This window comes from Seriola lalandi, unplaced genomic scaffold (genome assembly GCF_002814215.2).
Source record: "Seriola lalandi dorsalis isolate HSWRI2012SDOR001 ecotype SW California unplaced genomic scaffold, Sedor1 jcf7180002055008, whole genome shotgun sequence".
Lineage (NCBI taxonomy): Eukaryota > Metazoa > Chordata > Actinopteri > Carangiformes > Carangidae > Seriola > Seriola lalandi.
The window spans coordinates 2,467,415-2,489,923 of record NW_019525551.1 but is presented as its reverse complement, the minus strand read 5'-3'; the positions used below and the strand labels follow the sequence as shown (position 1 = coordinate 2,489,923).

The window sequence follows — 22,509 nt, the reverse complement described above, 5'->3', positions numbered from 1 at the left end:
GAAACAACCTAAACACCCACAGCCACCAGGTCCTTGGTACCGATCAAACACAGGACAGATCTCACTTAAACGTCCCGCAGACCAAACATCTCAGTGGACCCTCAGCAAACAGCACGCTGCCGTTTCTCACTGAACTAAACAGGTTTAACAAACACACTAATCTTTGGCACAAACACGGCAGTGATCTCTGTGTATCATCCCCCCCCCCCCATGTGACCTATACAGGGTTCTAATGGTATTGGCTTTTAAGGCTAATGCCAATATGTTTCCATCACACTTGCCAATAGCTGATACCAATGGCACTTAAAATTTGTATGGAGTAAATGTCACACCAGCCTCCAATCTGAAATATGACAATTTATCATTCATCATTAGTTGTTGTGCAGCTGAGGTGAGGGACTTTAAGATAAAAGTGACAGGTTAGTTTGTGAGATAGAGGCCCACAGTATGACAGATGTTGTTTCTAAACCCCCCCTGAGGGCAGGTCCGTCCCAATTAGACTCCCCTGTTCAGCTTTAATTAAATATTGGTTCCGCATGACGAGTGGAAGCGCAGTGCCAGCTCTCTGTAAATAGACTAATGACCTCAACTTCAGTGATGGATGGCCGACCCTTCCAGCTCATCCCCCACTGTTCCTCTTCCTCTCTCGCTCGGTGAGCCATCGCTCACTCTCTCCGTAGCCCCGCCTCTGTGTCACTCAGACTCCAACCACACTCCATCTTGTCCTATTTCTCTTCTCTCTTCCTGCTTTCAGTTTTGCAGTTCAACTTTTTCATTGTTTAAAGGACCAGTGTGTAGGAGTTACAGGGATCTACTGGCAGAAATGGAATCTGAAATCTTGAAATCTTCACAATTCTGTTCTCATCAGTGTATGATCACCTGAAACTAAGAGTGAACAAAGGCACAGGAGGATGAGAAATACACTTTATGGCTGTGTTACAGCACACACACACACACAAAAACAAGCAGGAGGAGGTGCGTAGAAACAGCTGTGTGTGTCCTGCAGTTTTGAAGACAGATTATGAATAAAGAAATTCAATGGTACACTTTTAGCTAATAATGAGTATGTACAGGTGTATGGTGTGTGGCAGCTCTGAGGCGACTTTGACAATCCTGACCTGGGGACAGCCCCACCTGAAAAATATCATTACAATAAAAATAGTGTAAAATCTACTGTTTCAGCTCTGTACAGGTTATTACGCTCTTGGGATGGACTAGGGCTGGGCGATTAGTCCCAGTTCATTTTCAATCCCGGTTTTGTCTTCAGACAACCCCCCCCCCCAATCCACTTCCTGGTTACATCTTGACTCAATTGCAGTGCGTCATCTTGAGTTGGGCCAGCCTTTAGTTTTATCCTTGGACTGAGTTACAGAGCGGAATATGTTGAATATAATTGACCAAAATGTTGAATATGTGATGTGGAGTTTTCAGTATGTTGCGCTACAACATATCTGCTCTCATTTATTTTGGTTATTATTATACACTGAATATATGTTTAGTAGTTTTTGGTGGGTTGTGGAAGTAAACTGATGTTACTACATAGTTGATCTGATTTTCGCTCTAATGTATTTTTATTAATTAAATATCATTAATTGTATATATTTAGATATTATTTATTATTTAATTTATTAATCTTATTGTTTTTATTTGTTTTTTCATTTGTGGAAATGTGTTTAAAGTTCAAAAAAGTCTACTGTTAAAAAGATTTTGTTTTTCAAAGTTCAATAAATGCGTGGTGTTTCCAAAGTCAATGAGTAATCATGTTAAATAATAGTGATCTAAATATTGATCACAATGATCAAGATTATCGAGCAGCCCTATGTGCAACTGCTATACTGATCGGATGCTTACAGTGCAGTAGCATATGATATTAATGATTAATGTACATATGGAAAGCCGTGCATATTGAACATGATTATGTTGAAAGAGTTACAGTAAGCTGGACTGTGACAGACAGAAAGCAAACATGAAAATGTTCAAAGTGGGTTTCCCATAGGATTCCTCACATTCCTCCCTCTCTCTCTCATTCTGTCCCCTTCTCTCTCAGCCTGAGGCAGCAGCTGGCCCCTTCACATCCTGACAGGCCTGCTTACTAGCACCCAATACAAACACACACACACACACACGGCTAACAGACGTGCGAGGCCTGAACCAGAAAGTGTGAAATGAGACATCTGGGCAACATACAGGCATAAACGAGAGAACAGCAGAGACTCACACACACACATGGTGATGTGAGGGAAGTTGTGTTTACTGAACACCAGACTGCTGGAAAAGATAATTCTCCATTGTTGAGGCTAAATGGAACTGGCTTAAACAGGGGGCAAAGGTCAGTGTTTGGGGAAAGATAAGGATCTGCAAGTCCAGCAGAGTCTATGGGAGAGTTGGAATCCAAACCAAACTGTGTCAGCACCCAGTCTGACCAGGGTGGTCCGCATGGGCTGGCGACAGGAGCCTTGGAGGGATACAACCCACTTTCCTCGGGTTTTTTCTAAATTAGAGAGCGAGTGTTCTGCTGCAATCCAGCGCGCCTGAGACTAAATCTGACAGAATCGGCACGTGCTGGGTCACAGCACACATGTGTGTCTCAAAATAGAGACGCAGAGAACGGGAGCAGAGCGCAGAGAGGGGCTGAGAAAGGAGAGCGAGAGACTTTCCCTGCAGTGGCTCGGCCGAGCACGCACGAACACGCACATGTGCGTGAGCCCATCCGAGCACGCACATACACTCTGACAGAGTAGCCTGTTGTGCCCAGAGGTGATGAGACGTCTTTGTAATAATGACAAAGGGTGTCCAAAGGTAAAAACAGGACGGCTTCATGCGTACTCAACTCACAAACAGATCTAGGATGGTTATCAGACTGGAAAATACTGAACTCGAATCTGTGACATCATTCTGGAAAGTTCTAGATGGCCTGCTCAGAGACCAGGAAGCGGGGCTTCTGAGTAGCAGGTTGTGTTTCTGGAGCCACATGACTTTTCTCAGCACATGTTTTGGTGTTCTCTATGATGACCATCGAATAGCAGAAATACGAGAGGATCACTTGGGGAATTAAGCGGCTCTGAATCTGAAATTATGTAATGAATGAATGTGAATTTTGGTCGTCTTCATGGTGACCTGGGAACATCGTCCTGCAAAAAAAGCACGCAAGTACCAACTCGTCATTGTTGGAGAGAAAAACTGCGTGCAGCCTGTAGGAATAACCAGCCAGTGAAGTTTTTATGGCCATGAAGCACAGCTGTGTGTGGCCCATTATCCATTATACAGGGTGCGGACACAATAAATGCAACACCTGTGCAATGTAACATAGTATAATAGCTCAGCCATCCATCCATCCACTTTGCAGGGCAGTTAGCCCATATGTCCATTTGTCCTCAGTTCACCTCCACTTTGGACTTCCCAGAATACCTCAGGAGTTAGACATGAGACACCGTGAGCGGCTCTCTTGAAGCGAAGGAGCAGTGGTTCTGCTCTGAGCTCCTTTGGGATGTCTGCCATCCCCCTGATGAGTAACTCCCCATCAGACAGTGCTGGTGTGTTACACCTCAGTCCCAACTATCTAACTAGCCGTAATCTTAATTGGTTGATTTGTAGCTCTATTCTGAGTGGAAGGTTGATTCGTATCTGTACTTTGATTGGTTAGTTGATTTGTTGCATCTGATCGGACTCAGTATCAGCAGATGCCGCATTTGGATTGTAACTGTGTGTAACAACTTGATAGGGGCGTTGCTTGTTGCGGTTGAACTCCACAGTTTTTAGTTAAGAAATATTCCAGATACTTGATCAGATTTCAGGCGGTCAGAAAGTTCCTGTGCAGCAGGAAAAGCACAGGTGTTAGTAATAAACATTAACAATTGCTCTGTCCCATTGAGGTCTCCCAGTAAACCACGCCAGGGCGTGTGATACCAGGCCCTGGAGAGGACACACCTGAGGGGAGGCAGCCAGTGTTAATCTTATTAATTGCACCTGTGTCTTTCCTGCAATGACACGTCAGCACTCCTCGTTACCTGACAGCAAGTCTATAGGGTCTTGAAATGTTGTCCTTGTACAAATATAATAAAGAAATATATTATTTAATGTGGCAGATGACAGTGCTGCGAGTCCTTTGAAATAAAAACTCGGAACTCTGACCATGAGTGAGTGGGAAAAGTCAATGAGACATATGTGAGGATATCTAATCATCTCTTGGCCACCTACTTCCTCCTGGCCACTACACCAAAACATTAGCTATGATAAGGCTCTATTATGTCTCGTCTCATTTCACTCTCACGTATTCTGTGTATAAAATTCTGTGTGAATCTTGCATCCGTTGAACATTTGTATTGAAAGCTCTTGTGTGTAACTTGTTCCCTTGCTGCAAGAATAAATATCCTACTCTTATAATTTTCAGACGGTGTTCCTGAGTTTATTTGATAATTTTCCTAACAGCTATTGACTGCACCACTTCAAGATATTGCGTATTGCAACCGATTCCTGAGATAAAAAGACACTTTATATGATGTGCAGTATCATTTGAAAGACTTTACTCCAGCTGGTACTGAAGAAAACAAAACTCTTTTCCCCAAAATGACATAGTTCTGCATGCACTTGCAAACCACAGTCCTTGACCTTTAACCACCAGATGGCAAGTGTCAAGTACGGCTCTGATCAGCGATATAAGGAGAGCTAGAAATGGGCGTATGAGAAGTGAAATTCTAAATGAGGAATTATAGTCAACCACCAAATTACCACATGCCAGTAACTGACTGCGGCTGGTGTGTTTGAGAGCTTCAACAACTTCTTTGTCGTGTTAGCAACCGCAGTTTGTTCTTTTCTTTGTAACAGATCACTCTGAGTGGAGAAACAGTGACAGTAGCTGGGTGAAGTCGAAATTCCTCATCCTAAGCATTTGTGACAGGGTGATATTGTAAGAGTGACTCAGTAGAAGGAAGAAAGGAGTGAGATAGTTTTCACACACACACACACACACACAGGTCAACATACTGAAGCAGTGAATGTGTGCTCGGTGTGTATTAACGCATCTGGTTAAGCCAGCGGATTAACTACACCAAAGCCTTCCTTCACTCACTCCCTTCTGCAAGGTCAGTAGGCAAGGCGGTCAGTCCTAAGCCTGTCAGACCATCTTATCTGGACACACACACACACACACACACACACACACACACACACACACACACACACACACACACACACACACAGCTCAGAAGCTTAGAGGAGTGCAACAACAACAGGATAGACAGCAGGACAGACAGGCAAACAGTCCTACAATCACACACAGATCAGCTTGGCAGATAAACAGATAGTGACTTAGTGGGCAGACTACTACTGGAGTGTAAAAGAGAGTCAAGCTCATCCAGCACATTACTGGCTGCTTCATTCACAGGTCTTCACTAGTGAATGGGTGAATGGAGGCCCTGTTGTGCTTATTGGCCCCTTAAATGCCAACTAGATTAGATTTAATGAGAAAAAAATGAACACACGTCAGGAAACAGACATGTTTGCATAAAATCACACGGCTCTGAATAGTTTAACTTCATAAGCATGTTACATCGACAGTGACACCACAAATCACTGATGTCAAAGCATGTATTTTGTGCTTGATACTGCACTGACATGCACGACGGGTTCATGTCAGCCACACAAACACAACGCGCCGCTGTTGGCGTGCAAGTTCTTCACCGTGAGTGAAGAAGACATAAAGCTCGTCGTTTGTGACACCTGTCAGGCCAAAGTGAGCCACTGAACCCGCCCAATTTCAAGAAGCTAGTAAAGGCAAAGCGCACGCACACACACACACACACACACACACACAACCAGCGTTGTTGTGCATTGGATAGTGGCAATAATAGTTTGTTGAGAGTTTTACAACTCGTCATGAGAAAGCAGTCACATGATTTTTGTTTACCCTTGGTCAGAGAGAGAGAGAGAGAGAGAGAGAGAGAGAGAGAGAGAGAGAGAGAGAGAGAGAGAGAGAGAGAGAGACCTTCGCCTAGTTATTTAATACTTAAAATCCAGTGTTTTATTATAAACATACAATTGAATTGTCCATTAAACAAAGTTACAAAATGTTTTTCTGTCAAACGTAGTTCTTTCACTGGGAACACTCTGCCTGAGTTGTGTGTGCGTAATGGCTGCTATCGCTCAGCTGCTGCAGAGAAGAACGTGTGTGTGTTCACGTCGACTGCAGCTCATCTCTTTACATAGAGTTTATAGTGCAGCAGATGAGCTTGTATATGAAAGGTGTATTTTATGACTAAAGGATGAAACCTTCTCCAGTGTTTCTATAATGCATGAAGTTTATTTTCAGATTTGGAAGCATTTCAGATTTGACCTGTGGTAACCAAATTTCAAATTTTTTTTTGGCCACTTTTCACATGCATAAAATGGTATACATCAATCATCAATCATCCTTATGGTCTCATTACACACAGATTGCACGGAGCTGCTCAGAAAGGTGGTTCACAGCGGCTGCCATCTCGTTGCTTCCATCGCTCAGCCGCGAGCAGAAGGGCATGGCAGCTGAGGGTGGTTGTGGTCGGTCGCCATGGCTGAGAACTTGCTGCTTGTTTTATGCTCAAGACTCTTTTTTATTCTTTCAGGACTGCTGGGTGTTTATCAGAGAGGACCGTCATGTCATGATCGTGTACTGAGAACCACCGGGAGTAATGAGTAATGTCCAGAGCAAACTAGCATGCTAGCTTCTGAGTAGCACGTTCGCTAATGTGCTAGCTTGCCATATAATGTCTTTTGGTTGCAAGTTGTTTAATAACTGGCCCACCCCCCTCTGCCCTGTGCACTTTTATACAGATGTCTTAAGCCAAATGCTTTTATTGATGAATTCTCTGAGCTCTTGTCTTGTCATACCCAAATATGACAGACTTGGAAAATACAATGCTGAAGTCAATGACCTTTCAAGGTCAACAGAGGTCGGATATAACTTGCGTCCGTGTCTGAATTAAAACCTTGGGTTATGTATATATATTTATATCATATGCTGAAACTTTCGTGCTTTAGTCATAAAAAGCACATTTGGTTTGCCTATCTGCCCTACTATTACAGATTACTGGGATGTTGGATTTCTCTTCATTATTAATTAATTTCTGATTTATTTTTGAAAGAAAACACCAGTGAAATGTCACTGTCTCCACATGCAGATGCTTAAATGATTAAAAAATATACTTGTATTTTTTTTCCTGTCTGTATTACTTTCAGATTGATCCTAGACATTGAAGCTATAGTGGAAGGTGTCAGTTTTATGTGATGTTACTGGTACAATGTCACTATGACATCGACAGGTCTTCTCTCTGGCTTTTTCTGCTGAGAGACGCATCAAGCCTGAAAAAACAGGCAAGAGTCCGAATCTCTAGATCATATGACGCAGCCGCAAGTCCGCTCCAACCCGGGGGCGCCGAAATAAAAACCAAGATGTTCCACATCCGCGTCGCACATGCCGTGCAGCCAGTGAATTATGAATCTGACCTGACATTCAGTGCCAGTTTTGGGTCACTGACATTTCAACACTTGACAGCGACCACGCAACAATTGTAGTCGTAGTCTTTGTTAAGCCAGCCTGAGAAACTCTGATTGGTGCCTGAATCAGCAGTGAAACTTTGAAAGACCTTGTATCAGATGAGTTCTAATGCAGCGTCCCACATACAACTCACAGCTCTGCTCTGCTCACACTCATTAAAAGCTTCTGATGCGCTCTTCTCCTGACTTGCTTTAGGAACGCAGAGACAGCAAGCTTGTTAAGTATTGGCCTTGTAACACATCAGAAGCAGCGTGAAGCAGGCGTTGCTTCCCCTCTCCTCCCAGCTCTTCAGCTCGGATCTGACTCTCAGCTCTGTTCAGGCCTCTGCACTGGCGCTGGATCTGGCTAATCTTTCCAGGAGTTTTCTATTCAATCTGCCAGCTGGACAAAAGGGGACAGGAAGCAGCTTTTTCCCCCTCAGAGAGAGGCGGACAGAGAGGGAAAAGACTTGTTGGACAGAGGGGAGGAAGAAAAGACAGGGGTTTACAAAGAAGAAAAATACCAGAAGAGCAGTTTCTGGTGCCGCTCTTTCTCAGGGAGTGACCGACTGACAGCAGAACAAGCAGAACTCCTTCTTGGTGAGCCCAGAGCTCCACATGGGCATGACGAGCACCTACAGCGCATTCAGAGAGTCCTCAGACTCCCTGCACTTTTTGTTATGTTACAGTTTTATGCTAAAATCTTTCAAATTCATTTTTCCCTCATCAATCTACACTCAATGCCCAAAGATGACGTGAAAACAGAAGTTTACAAATATAAAACATTTCTGCTGCATTGAAGGTTCCCAAGAACAGTGGTCTCCTTCACTAATAATATGGAAGAAGTTTCAGCATCAGTTTACTGTGGTACAGTCACTCTAATGTAAAGTCCTGTTTCACTCTGGACTTCATGTATTGGGACTAGAGTCTTAATGAGGCTCCACAGGCTCCAACACTGTGATGAGTCAATATTCAAATAGTGTGAAACAGTTACAGAACGACTCACAATAAATAATCAGGATATTAAACGATGCTGAAGGAAACATTGACGCTCAAACACGATTTCTGTTTGTGAAATGTAAAATTGTTCTTGCTGTGTAAACTTATAAAGATGATAATGAACAAAGCTCCGTGCAGTTGTTTATTTTATTTTATGTTAAATCACGTTTCTCGTCTTATTTTGTATTTTCACTGTGACCTGGATCACTTTGGAAAACTGTGTGTTCACATGGTCAAAGGAATGTGTGAGGCGACACACTCTGTGTTTATAAAGACAGGCTTATGTGCGGGAAATGGTGCATGCATGGTTTCTGTGTGTATGCATCATTTATGTATCTGGCCCCAGGTAAAACTGAGCAATCAGGAGAGAAGAGCCTTAGTAAGAGAGGTGACCAAGAGCTCGATGGTCACAGGCTGATGGACGTGTTGACATTAACTGAATCTCCTGACCTGCTTCTGCTTGGTTTCATACACCGCACTGCTGCTATTTGATTGGATGATTGCATGAATGAGCAGGTGTACAGGTGTTCCTAATAAAATGCAGCTAAGTGTACGGTTTCTATGTCGCTCTGCTCTGCAGTGATACAGACTGAACAGACTCCAGTGTCTGGATTTAGCTGAAGAGGAAATGCTGTGACATGGGATAATGGAGCTTGAGCATCAAGAGGGAGATTTAGATGGTGGACTGCAGACATTCATCATTAATAATTATCTTACCTTTTTATAAATGTCTGTGTGCTATCTGTGTGTTTTCATCATTTCTTCCAGCTGTTTTTGTTTCCGTTTCTTGTCTAATTCTCAGCGAGTTGTAGATGAACTTTGTTCATGAATCGGTTTCTGCCAAGAACAAGTAACGTCAGATACAGACAGAACATTATTGAATGCAAGATGCTCTTTATTAACTGTAGTGCAGCAGGTCAAATGACTAAATCAACTTGTAAACATGAGGCTCTGGGATTTTGGAAGAACTTTTAACACTGGGTAACAGCAATGGCAACAAGTATTTCCCAAAATGCTTTCATGTTCTGCAACCAGACTTCTTTTGAATATTCCATTCCACATATTTAGACCTATAGTTCTAGCTTTCAGGATACACACAGCACAGAAGATGGATATGAAATATTCTGTTTTTTAGGGTATAGAGAGTTTGGTCATAATTTGGCTCAGATGAACAGCGTGTCACCTGGAAAGCAAATGAGAGCAGGCAGCGGTGGCAGCGGTGGCGGCGGCGGCGGCGGCGGCGGCGGCGGCGGCGGCAGGGGGCAGTGGAAAAAAGCTGCAGTGGAGACGGTCAGTTTTCACAGCCTGTACAGGAAGTCACAGAGACACTCGCATCCTGCAAGAGCGGATCCTGCTCAATAAAATTCTATCAGACCACCCTGTCCTGTTTCAGCTACGTCCTTCTGTATGACCAAGTAGAAAAACTGAAACGCCACACAGGCGATCTGTCACCATCATGTCTGCGTTTATGGTTTAACCTCCATGTTACTCTACAAACTCAAAAAAACATTCAAAACATGGATTGAGAGGCAAAATTCAAAAAGGAAGAGGAAACAAATACAAGACAAAATAGTTTTCATTGCTCTGTCAGACATTTTAACTGTCAGGACTAGGGATGTCACGATACCACACATTTAGTATTCGATACTGTTACCAGTGAAATTCCATGATGCTCGATACCTATTTCAATACCACGGTAAAAAAACTAAAAAAAACCTAATAAATTCCATGTACTCTCAATTTCACTCCTTTATTGAAAAATACCAATAAAAAAAAACAAAATAAAAAAAGAACAGGAGCATGTAGCCTTCAAGAATTTAAAATAAACAGTACTGTGCTAAAATATAAACAATCCACTTTTTATTGCACAGCTTTTCAGCTATAGTTCCCTGAGACAAAGAAATCTGGAAATAATAGATACAATAAAATGAAACAACTATGGACATAGCAGAAAAGAACAATGGCATGTAGCCTTCAACTATTTAAAGTAAACAATACTTTGCTAAAATATAAGCAGTAAACTTTTTATTGCACAGCATTTCAACTGTGGTTTGGAAAGTGCGAAGGCGCCGTTTACAAACGGGCTTTTGCGGGTCTATAATCAACCCCTCATCATCCTCCTTGGAAGCAAAATATTTCCGTACGCGACTCTTGCTATGTGCCTGAACTTGTCGCCATCTTCCATTTGTTATTGCGGCCACACTGCAGACCAGTAGTGGACGTTCCTCGTCCTCCCTTGGGCGGAGGCAGAGCATGTGCCGGAGTAACTGTGCTTAAACGTGTTCCGAGTCACTCACATGTTGCCAGTGATGCAGTGATTAGTGTTCATGTTCTTTTACGTGTTTTTGGTAGATTACTGTCACTTTTGAGGTGAGTAAGGAACTTTTGCACCATGAGATAAGTTGCTCAGACAGTTAATGACATCCTGCTTGTGCGCAATGAAGAAGCTGACGTGCGAGCGGGCGTGACGAGCACCCATTCAACTGCCTCCCTGAACAGGATGTCAATCTTATGTTGCTTCCTAAGAGGGTGACTATCAATCTCGTCACGTGTGGGTAAATTCGATACCTTCAATACCATGAAAAGACGGGTAACGTCCCGTCATCATTTGACAATCGTCCCCTCCCACTTGAAGCAAAGCCTTTATGTATCCTCATGATACTTATAATTAAATCAGTAATATTCATATTCGACGACAGCCGTCACAGACTGCAGCCAATGAGATCTATCTGTAAGTTCAGCTGAACCCTGTTTGACTGATAAGAGCACCACTGACTCCACACCATTTATTCTGTTTACAGAATAAACTGCCTTTGTGCGAAATCAGACGCATAAAATTTTAAATATCTACAACTAAACAAAAAAAAGTAAAGTTTCTATAAAGCGACTCCAGCTCTGCCGCGGCTGGCTCCAAAAACTGCAGACACCTTGATGATGTAATCGACATGAACTCGCCCATCATCGAATCTTTGCAGGCGTGAAGGAGTGAACCAGCTAACACTGATGCTGCAGTCAAAAACAAAAGTACAGCTGGCCACCATTACAATCTGTTCATCTGAAATGTCTCGCCATGACACATATCAGAGCTCATATTTACCCCAGTTTCTGATCCCACACTATTCAGTGACGTCACCCAACATCGTCTATAGTTATTGTTTTGATTGAGAGAAGTTACAGACTGCATGTTTAAGACTAGGGTGCTGTTGCAGTACATCTACCCCGACGCATTTCACTACAAATGTCTGCAACGACTCTTCCAGGTGAGACGACAACACTTGCTCAACAACGTCTACCAGCCAACTGCTCGCTCACATCGAGGCCTTGACAAAAAGAGTGGTGGTTCCTGCAACAGGTCTAAAAGTAGTCACTTCACACTATGACAGCAGCTGAAACCTACATTTAACTACTGCATATAAATAATAGTGGTAGCGGGGGTGGGGGGGGCTTTTGTTATATGGATTGTATGAGGTTCTTGGTATATTCTCACATTCGAATGATGTTGCCACAGGGATGACTTCCTCTCGCTGCGCTGTTGGAATTTGAAGGAGTTACCTGCAGGCATCAGCCCAGTCCTCTCATATTCCACCATCTGTCTGTTCCAGAACTACAATGGAAGAACACTGGGCCTCTGAGTTGAGCCAAGCTATCACACTTCACAGCACTTCCAAGTAAAGCAGTGCTGAAGTCAGCCTTCAGTCCGCTGTACACGGTAGATCCAGCTGGCTGCTTCAGGTCGGATCACTCTCTTACTAACTCTGGCATTTCCTTTTTTCTCACATACCTGATGAAATCATACATTTTATTAGTCTCTGCTATTTATACATTTTGACATTGAGGCCAAGTTGCATTAGTATTTCAAATGGCTAATTCAAACGCATGGCAAAGTAAACCTGCACATTGTTTTTAGCAAGAGGTCTTCACAGTGTTGAAGGAAGAGAGTCCAAAATGGAGGAAGCTATCAAAGTTTATTAGCGCTGTGGTACCGTCTGTGTTTATTTCACCATCTCTGATGGGGTATAAACGGTTCCAGAAAGAGAACAATGGTTTGTGGACAGGATTCAATGGTACAAAAACATCTTTAGGATAAGCTGTGTTAGTGACAGAGCTTCCGGAACTGACATATAGCAAGCATGCTAGCTCCTCTTCTTTTCCGCCTTCAGTGAGTTTTTAAAAAAAGAAAATACCAGGAAGGAGTAATGGGCCCAGTGTAGAGAAAAAAGAAAGAAATTAGTAAAGCTAAGCTAAGCTAATGAATAATGCGAGCAGGTTTCCGTCCAGCTAGCTTGCCTTGGAGTAATTCCTCACATCCCAGCGTGGTAAAAACACATGTATGAATATGGCCGATTCACTTTCTGGTGTTTTCTGGTACGTTACATTACACTGTGAGTGAGAGAGAAAGAGGAGTGACCAAAAAAGCAAGCGTGTCCCGTTTTGCTCACCCCCATCCCCCTCTCTCCCTCTCTCTCTTTCATGGATAACCTGAGTGATGACAGTAAGATGACAAATACATTTTATGGCTGTATTAAAACAAATTCATCATCACAAAGCAGCAGGATCAGAAACTGAAGTAAATGACGTGTTCTGTCTGTCTGTCCATGTCCTCCGCTCTTAAATCACAGAGCAGCTCCTACACACTACAAGCAGCTTCATTACAATCAGCTGATCAGAGAGCGAGAGATTGTGTGTGTGTGTGTGTGTGTGTGTGTGTGTCTGCATGTAGTAATATTGCAAATAATAAGCTATTAGATTAATGGGAAAACAAGTCAAACATCGCCTTGACATTTGCAAAGACATGAGCAATCGGCAATCTCATCTGATGATCGTCGATCGCTGATATCATCGTCCCTAGTTTCCACACCATGTCGCCATTTCACAAAAGAAAAAGCCCCAAGTGTTTCAGTGCACAGAAACCCTTCATTTCTTTACAGGTCTTATATTGTGAAACATTTGCAGGCACATCATGCGCAACAACAGCCAGACAGGATAAAATGGCGACAAACCAAAGTGGATCAGAATGAATGAAACAAATACTCGAGATTAGGGATGCTGAAAACACGATCATCTATGAGTGGGATCTGCCGATCCACGGCCGATTACTTTTGGCACGCACTGCAGGTGGCGCACATTATATCTGCCGTGCACCGGCACAACAACAAGATGGGAGGCGGGACTAAACTACACATCACTTCTCTCTGCCGAGAAAATCGGCCGATATTGATCAGCAGCTGATCACTCGGGTATCACTACTTGAGATGAGCCATCTAAAACAACAAAGCTCTCCATCCACAGGAAACACTGAAACGTTTTCAACAAATATTTTTCCTCAGTTTTCATTCAGAAAATGAAAACTGTTTTTTATTAAAAGTGGAACTTTTCAGAAAACATCCAGAGGTGAGATGAACAACCTCCAGCTGAGAGCCTTTCCTCTGATCCACATCTAGAAGCGTACACTGTGTTGAGTCGTGAACACACTGGTATGCTCCTCACACTCGTTATGTGTGAAATTCGGAACAGCTGGGGTTTGTGGGGATGAGAGCCAAGTGCTGTGGAGACAGACAGAGGGGCCTATGTGTGAGAAGGCTTGAAACAGGATCTAGTTAATTGTGGTTTTTCTCTAGTTCCATCACTCTGCTGGTCTTTGTCTCCCTCCTGCTACTCCTCTACAGTGGCTGTTTACTAAACAGGAAGCTAAAGCCTCAGGCTGAGATAATAAAGGCTGGACGCCTCTCTGTGTTAATGTCTCCTTTCATTGAAGTGATCGGGGTCATCACAAGATACACAGTTAGATTTATGATCTTTCATAACAGTTTGAATGATAGCTGGAACTGAGTTTAAGACAAAGAGAAAAAAAAGTAGATAAAAAAATAAAAGACTGTAACTTTTACTTGTGTGACTCTGGAAGATAAGATGGTTTGTCTAAATCAGACTGCAGAAGTGATGCCTGGAGCGATGTCTGGAGAGGAACGTTAATAGTTCCTACCAATGTTTTTAAAAATTATAGTAAACAATCCCGGACCTACGATGGAACCCTGTGGAATGCCCTTTACTTCATGTCCATGCACTGGAAGAAAATGAGATTTAAAGTTCCTCTACACATGTTTTAAACTCTGTAAAAATCCTGATTCATATTTAGTTGAACAGGGTTTTCACACATAGAAACTGGGTATGAAGCTCTCTGTACTGACAAGGTTTCAGGTTTATTTAGCCCCGCCCCACAAGTTGACAGGATTGGTTCCTTAGGTTTGTGACGTATAAAACCCTGAATCTGTTTTTATGAGACTGTCATTGGTTCACTGCAGTTCAAGGTGGAAACACTCAGTCATGGTGTTGATGATTGTTTCACTCATCATATGTCTTGTGCTATATAAAAACATCATATGGATGTTAACGAGGTAAAACACTGGATTTTCATCGGAGGGTCTTTAACTCCAGCTAAACTTTGGAAACGCATTTTTACAAAAAGACTATGAATTTTTTTCCCCCATCACTAACACTGAAACTGATTTGGGAATGGATCTCTTAATGGCCAGTAGGAACATGAGGTGTAATTACAACAAGCCTGTTGCAATGTTCATATATGGGCACCATAAAAATTGTGAACCTATCCTTTAAGGCCTGACTGTCTTTGCAAGGAGCAGGAAAAGCAAACAATGCATAGTGAACTTTTAACTCCCCGATGTTGCTTCTGCCTTTCCCTCAGCTGTCCTCCTGTCTTCATATACCTGGGTGGCCCGCCAAAGTAAAGTCTATGTATGGGGAAATCCTGAATCACAGAAGTGCAATACGGACACGTCACAATCAAACGGAACGTTAAAGTCTCAATCTAACATTTAAGTTTTTGTATCTAGTACAAGTGACCAGTGCACACCCAGCCTACACTTAGTGTGCACAGGAAGTGTAAAGAAGCCATACAAATGTGTGACGGCTGAATAGATCCCAAGACATATCTACTCATTACAGGCCCCAGAGAATGGTGCAATATGTCATTACAACACTGATCTAATGTCTAAACTAGTTTGTGTGTGTGTGTGTGTGTGTGTGTGTGTGTGTGTGTGTGTGTGTGTGTGTGTGTGTCCATGCAGACAGCCAAACCAAAGCTTCCTCCACTCCTCTGTCCACTTCCCTCCCTCTGTAATGCTGTTAGCCACATTTTGCATCCGAGTTCATTCATACTTGACGCAACGTCCTACAGCTCACTTTCCAAATCAAATCATCCAAAACACACAGAGGTCATTGTGCATCCTGGGGATACAGAGAGAAAACTCCCCTGGGAAACTGCGGGAATCCAGCTCTCACAAGAAATATTTTCACATGCACACATTCTCAGTCACTGAGCAACTCTGTAGATATTGTAAAAGCCACAGAGGGCGACACGGCTCTGCAGAAACTGCTTTTTAAACTGTCAGCTCATCATCCGGAGCAGTTGAGTGCACTGGATGCCACACATGCTTTCACCGCCTTTCAACCTGCGCTGGTGACCCTCACACACACACACGAGAATGAAAACACACATTGACGAGCGGACGCAGATAGACAGGTGTGCATACATAGGAGTGGCTTAGAAGCGCACACACACACACACACACACACACACACACACACACACACACACACACACACACACACACACACACATGTAGATTTTCCAACTTACCTACAACCATTAATGTGAACTCAAAACCTCTTTTGACCGACTTCCGATACACCTGGTTGGGAAGATTGGCGAAGCCCACATAGCCCTCCAGGTTCCGCTGCTGGAGGGAAACACACACACACACACACACCCACGCACACAAACTCTGTTAATGCAGAAGTCACAAAGCATGAATACAAGCTCTAAAAAGATGAAATCTTTTAACTCAGAATATCAGCCTGTAACAGCATGAGATGATGATGTGTGTGTAAACAAATACACAGCAGAAAAAATGTCAGTACACACACAAAACACATAATGTGCAGAAAAAGTGACAAAAATCTTGTTTTCTGTGAACCTGCAATTAGCATTTCTGTGTCCTGCAGCGACAAAGCCCCTTTGAAGTGAAGTTCAGCTGGGATAAATACAAGAGGGGAATAGGGCTGTTTTGAGAGGGAAGAGAGGTGAGGGCCGACTCACAGAAAGAAATAACAGGCTTCCCCCGAGGAGCATGGGAATAGGAAGTGGAGTCAACACTGCCAAAGTCCATTTAAACAAGTTAACTAAAACAGAACAGTTATGGAAGCCAATGAATGAAGCGAATCTATTCCTCAAAGCACAAATTCAGACACTTAAAGCTGAGTGGATGAAGACGAGGTGACACAAACAAACAGATCAAATCTCCCTACGTGTTGAATCATATCCATCATGTCCCTCATGTAGGACCGGTCGTGGTGAATCTCAGTCCAGACCACAGCCAGGCTTTACTCCAGCTGCTCGCTCTCTTTACCACTGTGGTATCTCTTCATCACTTCCTCTCCCTGCCCCATCTCCTCCCTCTGCCCCTCTCTCGATCTCCCAGCCTGCTGTCAGATAACTACCCCTGCCCCTCCCGTCCCCTCCCCTCCCCTCCAGTCACTGCGCGTTGTCCTGCACGCTACATGACGCAAACACAATTGATTGCGGGCCTCTCATGCTCGGTAATGCATGGCATGGATGGAAAGCTGCCACGCTGTGCTGATAGAAGAGGTACAAAACTACCTACAGCTGAAATGAAGACTGATTCAAAATCACGCACAAGGACACAGACTGAGCTCCTCCATGAGCGAACAAAGAACCAGAGAAGGTTGTGATGAGATATAAATTGGAATTATAAAAAGTCTAAAGTTGAAAGAATGAAGTCTATTAATCAGATAGCTGCTCCACAAGTTAAAAAACTCTGAATCAATAAATAATCTGACTGTCACTGATTCCAGCTTTTTAAAAGTGAGGATTTGCTGCTTTTCTTTGTAATACTGTATTTATCTATACACTGAATTTCTTTGGGTTTTGGACTTTTGGTTGAACTAAGTGACATCTGAAGACAGTGGAAAGTTTTTTTTGAGACTAGGTCATTTTTCAATGAATAAAAAAAGTAATAGGCAGATTAAGTGAAAATGAAAAGAATCACTGACTCAGGGTCGGACAACACGCTGAGGTTAGTTTGATGGTCACCAGTTAAGACGCACGGTTTACCCAACAGAGTCTGCTCTGCATGGAGTTAAGGACCAACTTCTCTGGGTAAATCCTGATGTAAAGTCTGATGGACTGGACTGAAGAAACAGAAATCAGACAGTGGGAGGAGACGGAACAGTTCCAGCAAGGCTCGTGAGTGTTTATCACATGGCAATCTTTCATCATTGTTTTCAAAAAACCTCAAGATCTCAAAAAGAGACGTCACTGCCATTTCAAGTGCAAACTAAAGTGTTTTTATGATTATCTTTTATATGTGATCAAAAACACTGGCTGGAAGAACAAAACTGTAAATAGCAGCATTTTCAAATATGTTCAAGCATGGTCCACCAGAAAGGCAAATAGTAGTTACAGCACTGACTCAGACTGTACTATTATCTGGGTTTCATTTCATGGTGAAAAAACTTTTAAATCAAAAATCTGTTAAAAAGTTAATATAAACTCTTCTTCTCTCGCCTGCATTCACTTTCTCCCAAAAAAACGTGTGTGTGTGTGTGTGTCAAGAATGTGAAGTCACTAGAAGGGGGAAGTTATCCACTGTAAGTTAATTGTGTGGGACTCTTGAATGTTTCCGACCCACCTTTAAAGGAAACCGGTCTCACTGAGGGAGACCAGATTCATAAACATACATTTATCACAGGAAACAGGCCATTGACCCAATTTCAGTCTAAATCCATACTTAGGGAAAACATCAAGCTCATGTGCACTGCAACACTGCAACATGTCATTTCATTTAACAACTCAATTCTTCTGCTCTTGAATCTTTTTAAAGTCGTGTAAAAACACATGAAAGCTTCACATTATAAACGAACATTAACGTCACTGAATCAGAAGAACATACATTTTCTTGGTTATTGAAGAAGTCTGACTTATTTGCTTCATGAATTCAATAAAGTCAAGTGCACAAAGATGTTGGGAGAAAGTACACAAAAGCATGTGGATGCCCCAGTTTACATACTTTTGGTCTTTTGTTCCAATGAAAGCATCTATTAATGCTGCAACATGTACAACAAGTGTGCACAACGACTGCAACAGGAGAGTGGAGGATGTTGAATCTCTGATCGATGCCCCTGGTTTCAGCATGTGATCTTCAGCAGCCACATAAAGCTGGGCTGTAATGTTTAGGTGTCTACATACTTTCGGCCATGCTGTCTTTTGCAAGTGTGTGTATCAGCACTGAATCATCTTTCACAGTTATAAACACAAAACAGCATGGAAGCTGTTTCCTAGCAACATAAAAACAATGCTTATTTTTGAAACTGGACATGCATACAAATGATCTGGTGCTGGTTTCACAAAGACAGTCTTTGATTATGTCTTAGATATAACAAATAGCCAGACTTCTGATAGACCGAGTCTAAATTCATCTGGTGCACGAAGCAGTCTGGTTCTTGACTATCTTAAGCCGGACTGCAGTACAATGAATTCTGGGTAAATTAAGACTTTTTTCATTATAAAACCTGATCAAGCCACATGTAACCACTCAGCTCTGTTTACCCCAGCAGAAAATATTTGTCTTTTGGAAGAATTCAGCAGTTACAAGAGTGTATGAAGTGTGTAACAATAAAAAGAATAATCTGATTTGGGGAAAAAAAAAAAATCACTGCTCTCTCCATAATAATGTCCGCAAGCCACCAATTATGAGCCATGTTGTCCTGTTTCTTGTTGTTGGGTGCTACTGGTCAGCGCAGGTGTCACTGATTACCATGTTACCATGGTAACATTGGTCTTAGACCTGAGTTAGCCTGGGACTGTCTAATGTTTTTATCTTAAAATGAGTCAGTCTTTATTTTAGTGAAACAGTCTGACAAACATCAGGCTGATCTGTGAGCAACATGAAGACTGGACCAACACTACAGAGCAGTCTGACACAGCTTGGTGAAACTGCTCCTGGACGAGTTGGAGGTTGCCAAAGTTACTAGTATTCTGTGTCTTCCAGGTTCACACACACACACTGCTTTAGGAGAACTCCTTACATTACTACACACTCCTACCATTGGACAATTAAATATCATTGTTGAAGGACAATAAAACATTATGTGAGGATGTCAGGACTGGGTGTCTGTAGCTGGAATCAAATTCAAATTCAAAGAAGCTTTATTGACATGACCGTAGTCTGATACTGCACAAAGGCAGCATCACAGTGAAAAAAACCCAATTGTAATCAATGAGGGACTTCTGTCACACCGGAGTTGGAAGATCGTATCTGACCAACCGTCTCACCAATATTGATACTGAGTAAATGTCAATGACAAGCCTAACTCTACATTCTACCATATGTTCCTCATTTCCCACTGTTCAGTATGACATTCAGAAAACTGTGGGTTACACAACAACATCACCAGTGGACGTTATGGACACGCAGGCTGCGGGAATAGAGAAGGAAACAATCTATTGGCCTCGTCAATACTCTGTGATGCAAGCAGCTCGACAGCAGGCAGAACTTCTCCCAGCAAGCCTGAAGCACTTTCCACCATTTCCATGTTTGATCCACCCACATACAAGTTTTCTGTGTGTGTGTGTGTGTGTGTGTGTGTGTGTGTGTGTGTGTGTAGGTGGGAGTCTCTGGATTATATAGTGTGCTACATGAGTAAAACAGTGTGTGAGTGTGAATACATCAACATACTGTATGCATGTTGATGACGGCATGAATGAAGAAACCCATTTATCTACAGAGATCTTGTGTCGGCAGGCTGATATTCAATAATATTGTATATTTGAGATATTAAATTTTGGATATTTTTGGCCCTGTCTGCAGCAAACAACAGTGCATACAACAAGCAATACAACACTTGTATCCATCATGCTATTCCTATGCTATTTATGAAATGTTTAATGAATAACTCTTTTTTTCCACGAGAAAGTGAGTAATGGAGAGAAAAACAGGCAGCGGACTTAAAAGAGGGAAGTAATGGGAAGTGAGAGAAAGGAAGGCTGGTCAGTCCATACCATTCATGGTAACCCCTCCCCCCCGTCCACACAGTGGTGATAGTAGCTGCCTGGTTCACTGACATCATCTATATTGCCAAGTCCACCACCCTATTCAGCAGCTGGGGCCCTGTCATCGCTTCCATCAGCTGTTTTTAAACCTTCATTTGTTACATATCCGATATTAATTGTGTAATAAATGCCGCATCACTTCAAGCTGCAGAAAGGGGACATGAATTGTTTGAAAATGGTGCTTGTGTAATTCTTCCTTTTGTTATTTTTAGCAGCTGAGCACATTGTGCCCACTGTGTCTTCACTATCTCTCCATCTGAGCACACTGTGCTCATCCACCCCTGGGTGCAGCCTAATGCCATGCAAATCACCTCAGACTGTAGCAAACAGATACAGTACAAACCCAGTCTAAGCTGTCAGTGCTAAAAGTAAGTGACAATGTAAAAAGCCTTAAACAAAACCAGCCAGTCTGTGAGGCCCAGTCACTGTTGTCATCTATCAAATGCAGTAAAAGTGAAGTCAAGCAATGTTTTACTTCATTTAATTCCCTGTTTTTTTTCCGAATTGATTTAACTGGTGATCTAAATCGCGAGATTTCTTATGGGACTTTGACACAGCAGAACACATGTCATCTGGGCTGAATCTTTTTTTGTTCATATATATTCTTTCACTAGTTACATTGTCAAACATGGTCGGTATGAAAACATTGCTGAACAAGAATGTATCACAGCCCATCGTTTTTTCCCCCCCAACTACAATGAGCCATAATTGAGACCAGACCACGTACCCCTGGTAAAAATGCTGTTCTGTGTAACGTTCAGGGAACCCTCAAGCCAGCCTGCCATCTAAAAGACTACATTATAGCGTTATCTCTTCGTAATTTACGTATAAACACAGTATCCGCCACACGTAATCTATTGCAACAAAATGTACATTGTGTTATAGCTTCGCCCCCCACCCTCAACCGTATTTGATCAGAATGAGGCTACAGAGAAGGGAGGCGTGATACATCTTTAAAATGATGGTATCTGCTGTATTTCAATCACTGAAAGACATTGAATAGTGCCGAAATGATCAGTACCGTATATCAGTTTGCCAGACGGTCTGAGTGATATCTTATTCAAGAATATGTCTTTGTAGACAAACAAAATATTCTTAAACTAGCAGACTGTTAAAGGAGTTTGGTGTGCAGTTCTCTCCACACATGAAACCAGCAGGGACTACAACACACGGGCACGGTTAAATACGGTTTTCAATTAGCAGCGCATTGAAAACAACAGTGATGTCAACACTTGCACAGTCAGTCTTATTTCGCAGAAAAAACGGACTTACAGCGATGCTGGGAACCGCAGTCTCTGGTCGCTCGATCATTGTACTATGCTGCTGTCACCACCCAGCCTGCGACGGACAGTCACCACGGCATAAACTGAGAAACGTCCTGGAGAACGGCTGAGCGGAGAGAAACACGCAGCTCCTCGCCGTAAAAAAAAAAACCCCGGAGTTTATTGTGAACAAAGAGAAGCAAAACGCGTCTGAAGATGAATGAATGAGGTTAAATTACATATGGCCGCTGAGGATACTACTACCAGATGTAGCACAGTGACGAAAAATGCTCCGACTGTTTTCCTTTCGAGGTGAACAAACACGATTTATACAACTTTACATCCGGTAGAGGATTTCAGAATAAGACGAAATGCACCGCATCAATTCAATTTCAATTCTTTTATTAATTAATAGAAATCTTGAGGTGATAGATTTTTAAGACAACGTTACAAAAAAAAATATACAAAACACTGCAATATTTAAATTCTGTCTTTTCATTTTGTTGCTTTGGGAAACACAACTCAAGAGTTTCATGACTTCATTTTTGAATTATATCAAAAAAACTTATTCATGTATCCTTTTTCATTAAGCTC

The 22,509-nt window shown here is 42.4% G+C and overlaps 1 protein-coding gene across 4 annotated transcripts in view; it reads right to left on the bottom strand.

The window, feature by feature from the left end:
• LOC111647728 (septin-7-like) overlaps nt 1-22,215 on the bottom strand; it is a 56,488-nt gene extending 34,273 nt beyond the window's left edge. The window contains exons 1-2 of one of the 4 annotated variants that reach the window (XM_023397374.2): nt 21,926-22,215; nt 16,163-16,262 (exon numbers count right to left, since the gene is read on the bottom strand). In XM_023397374.2, coding sequence (XP_023253142.1) covers nt 16,163-16,262; nt 21,926-21,964 — 139 coding nt within the window. In that variant the 5' untranslated portion in view covers nt 21,965-22,215. Of the gene's footprint in view, nt 1-16,162; nt 16,263-16,830; nt 16,950-21,925 lie in introns of those variants that run through there. The other 3 variants (XM_023397375.2, XM_087171505.1, XM_023397376.2) reach the window with 3 other exon arrangements.
• Nucleotides 22,216-22,509: the final 294 nt, after the last annotated feature.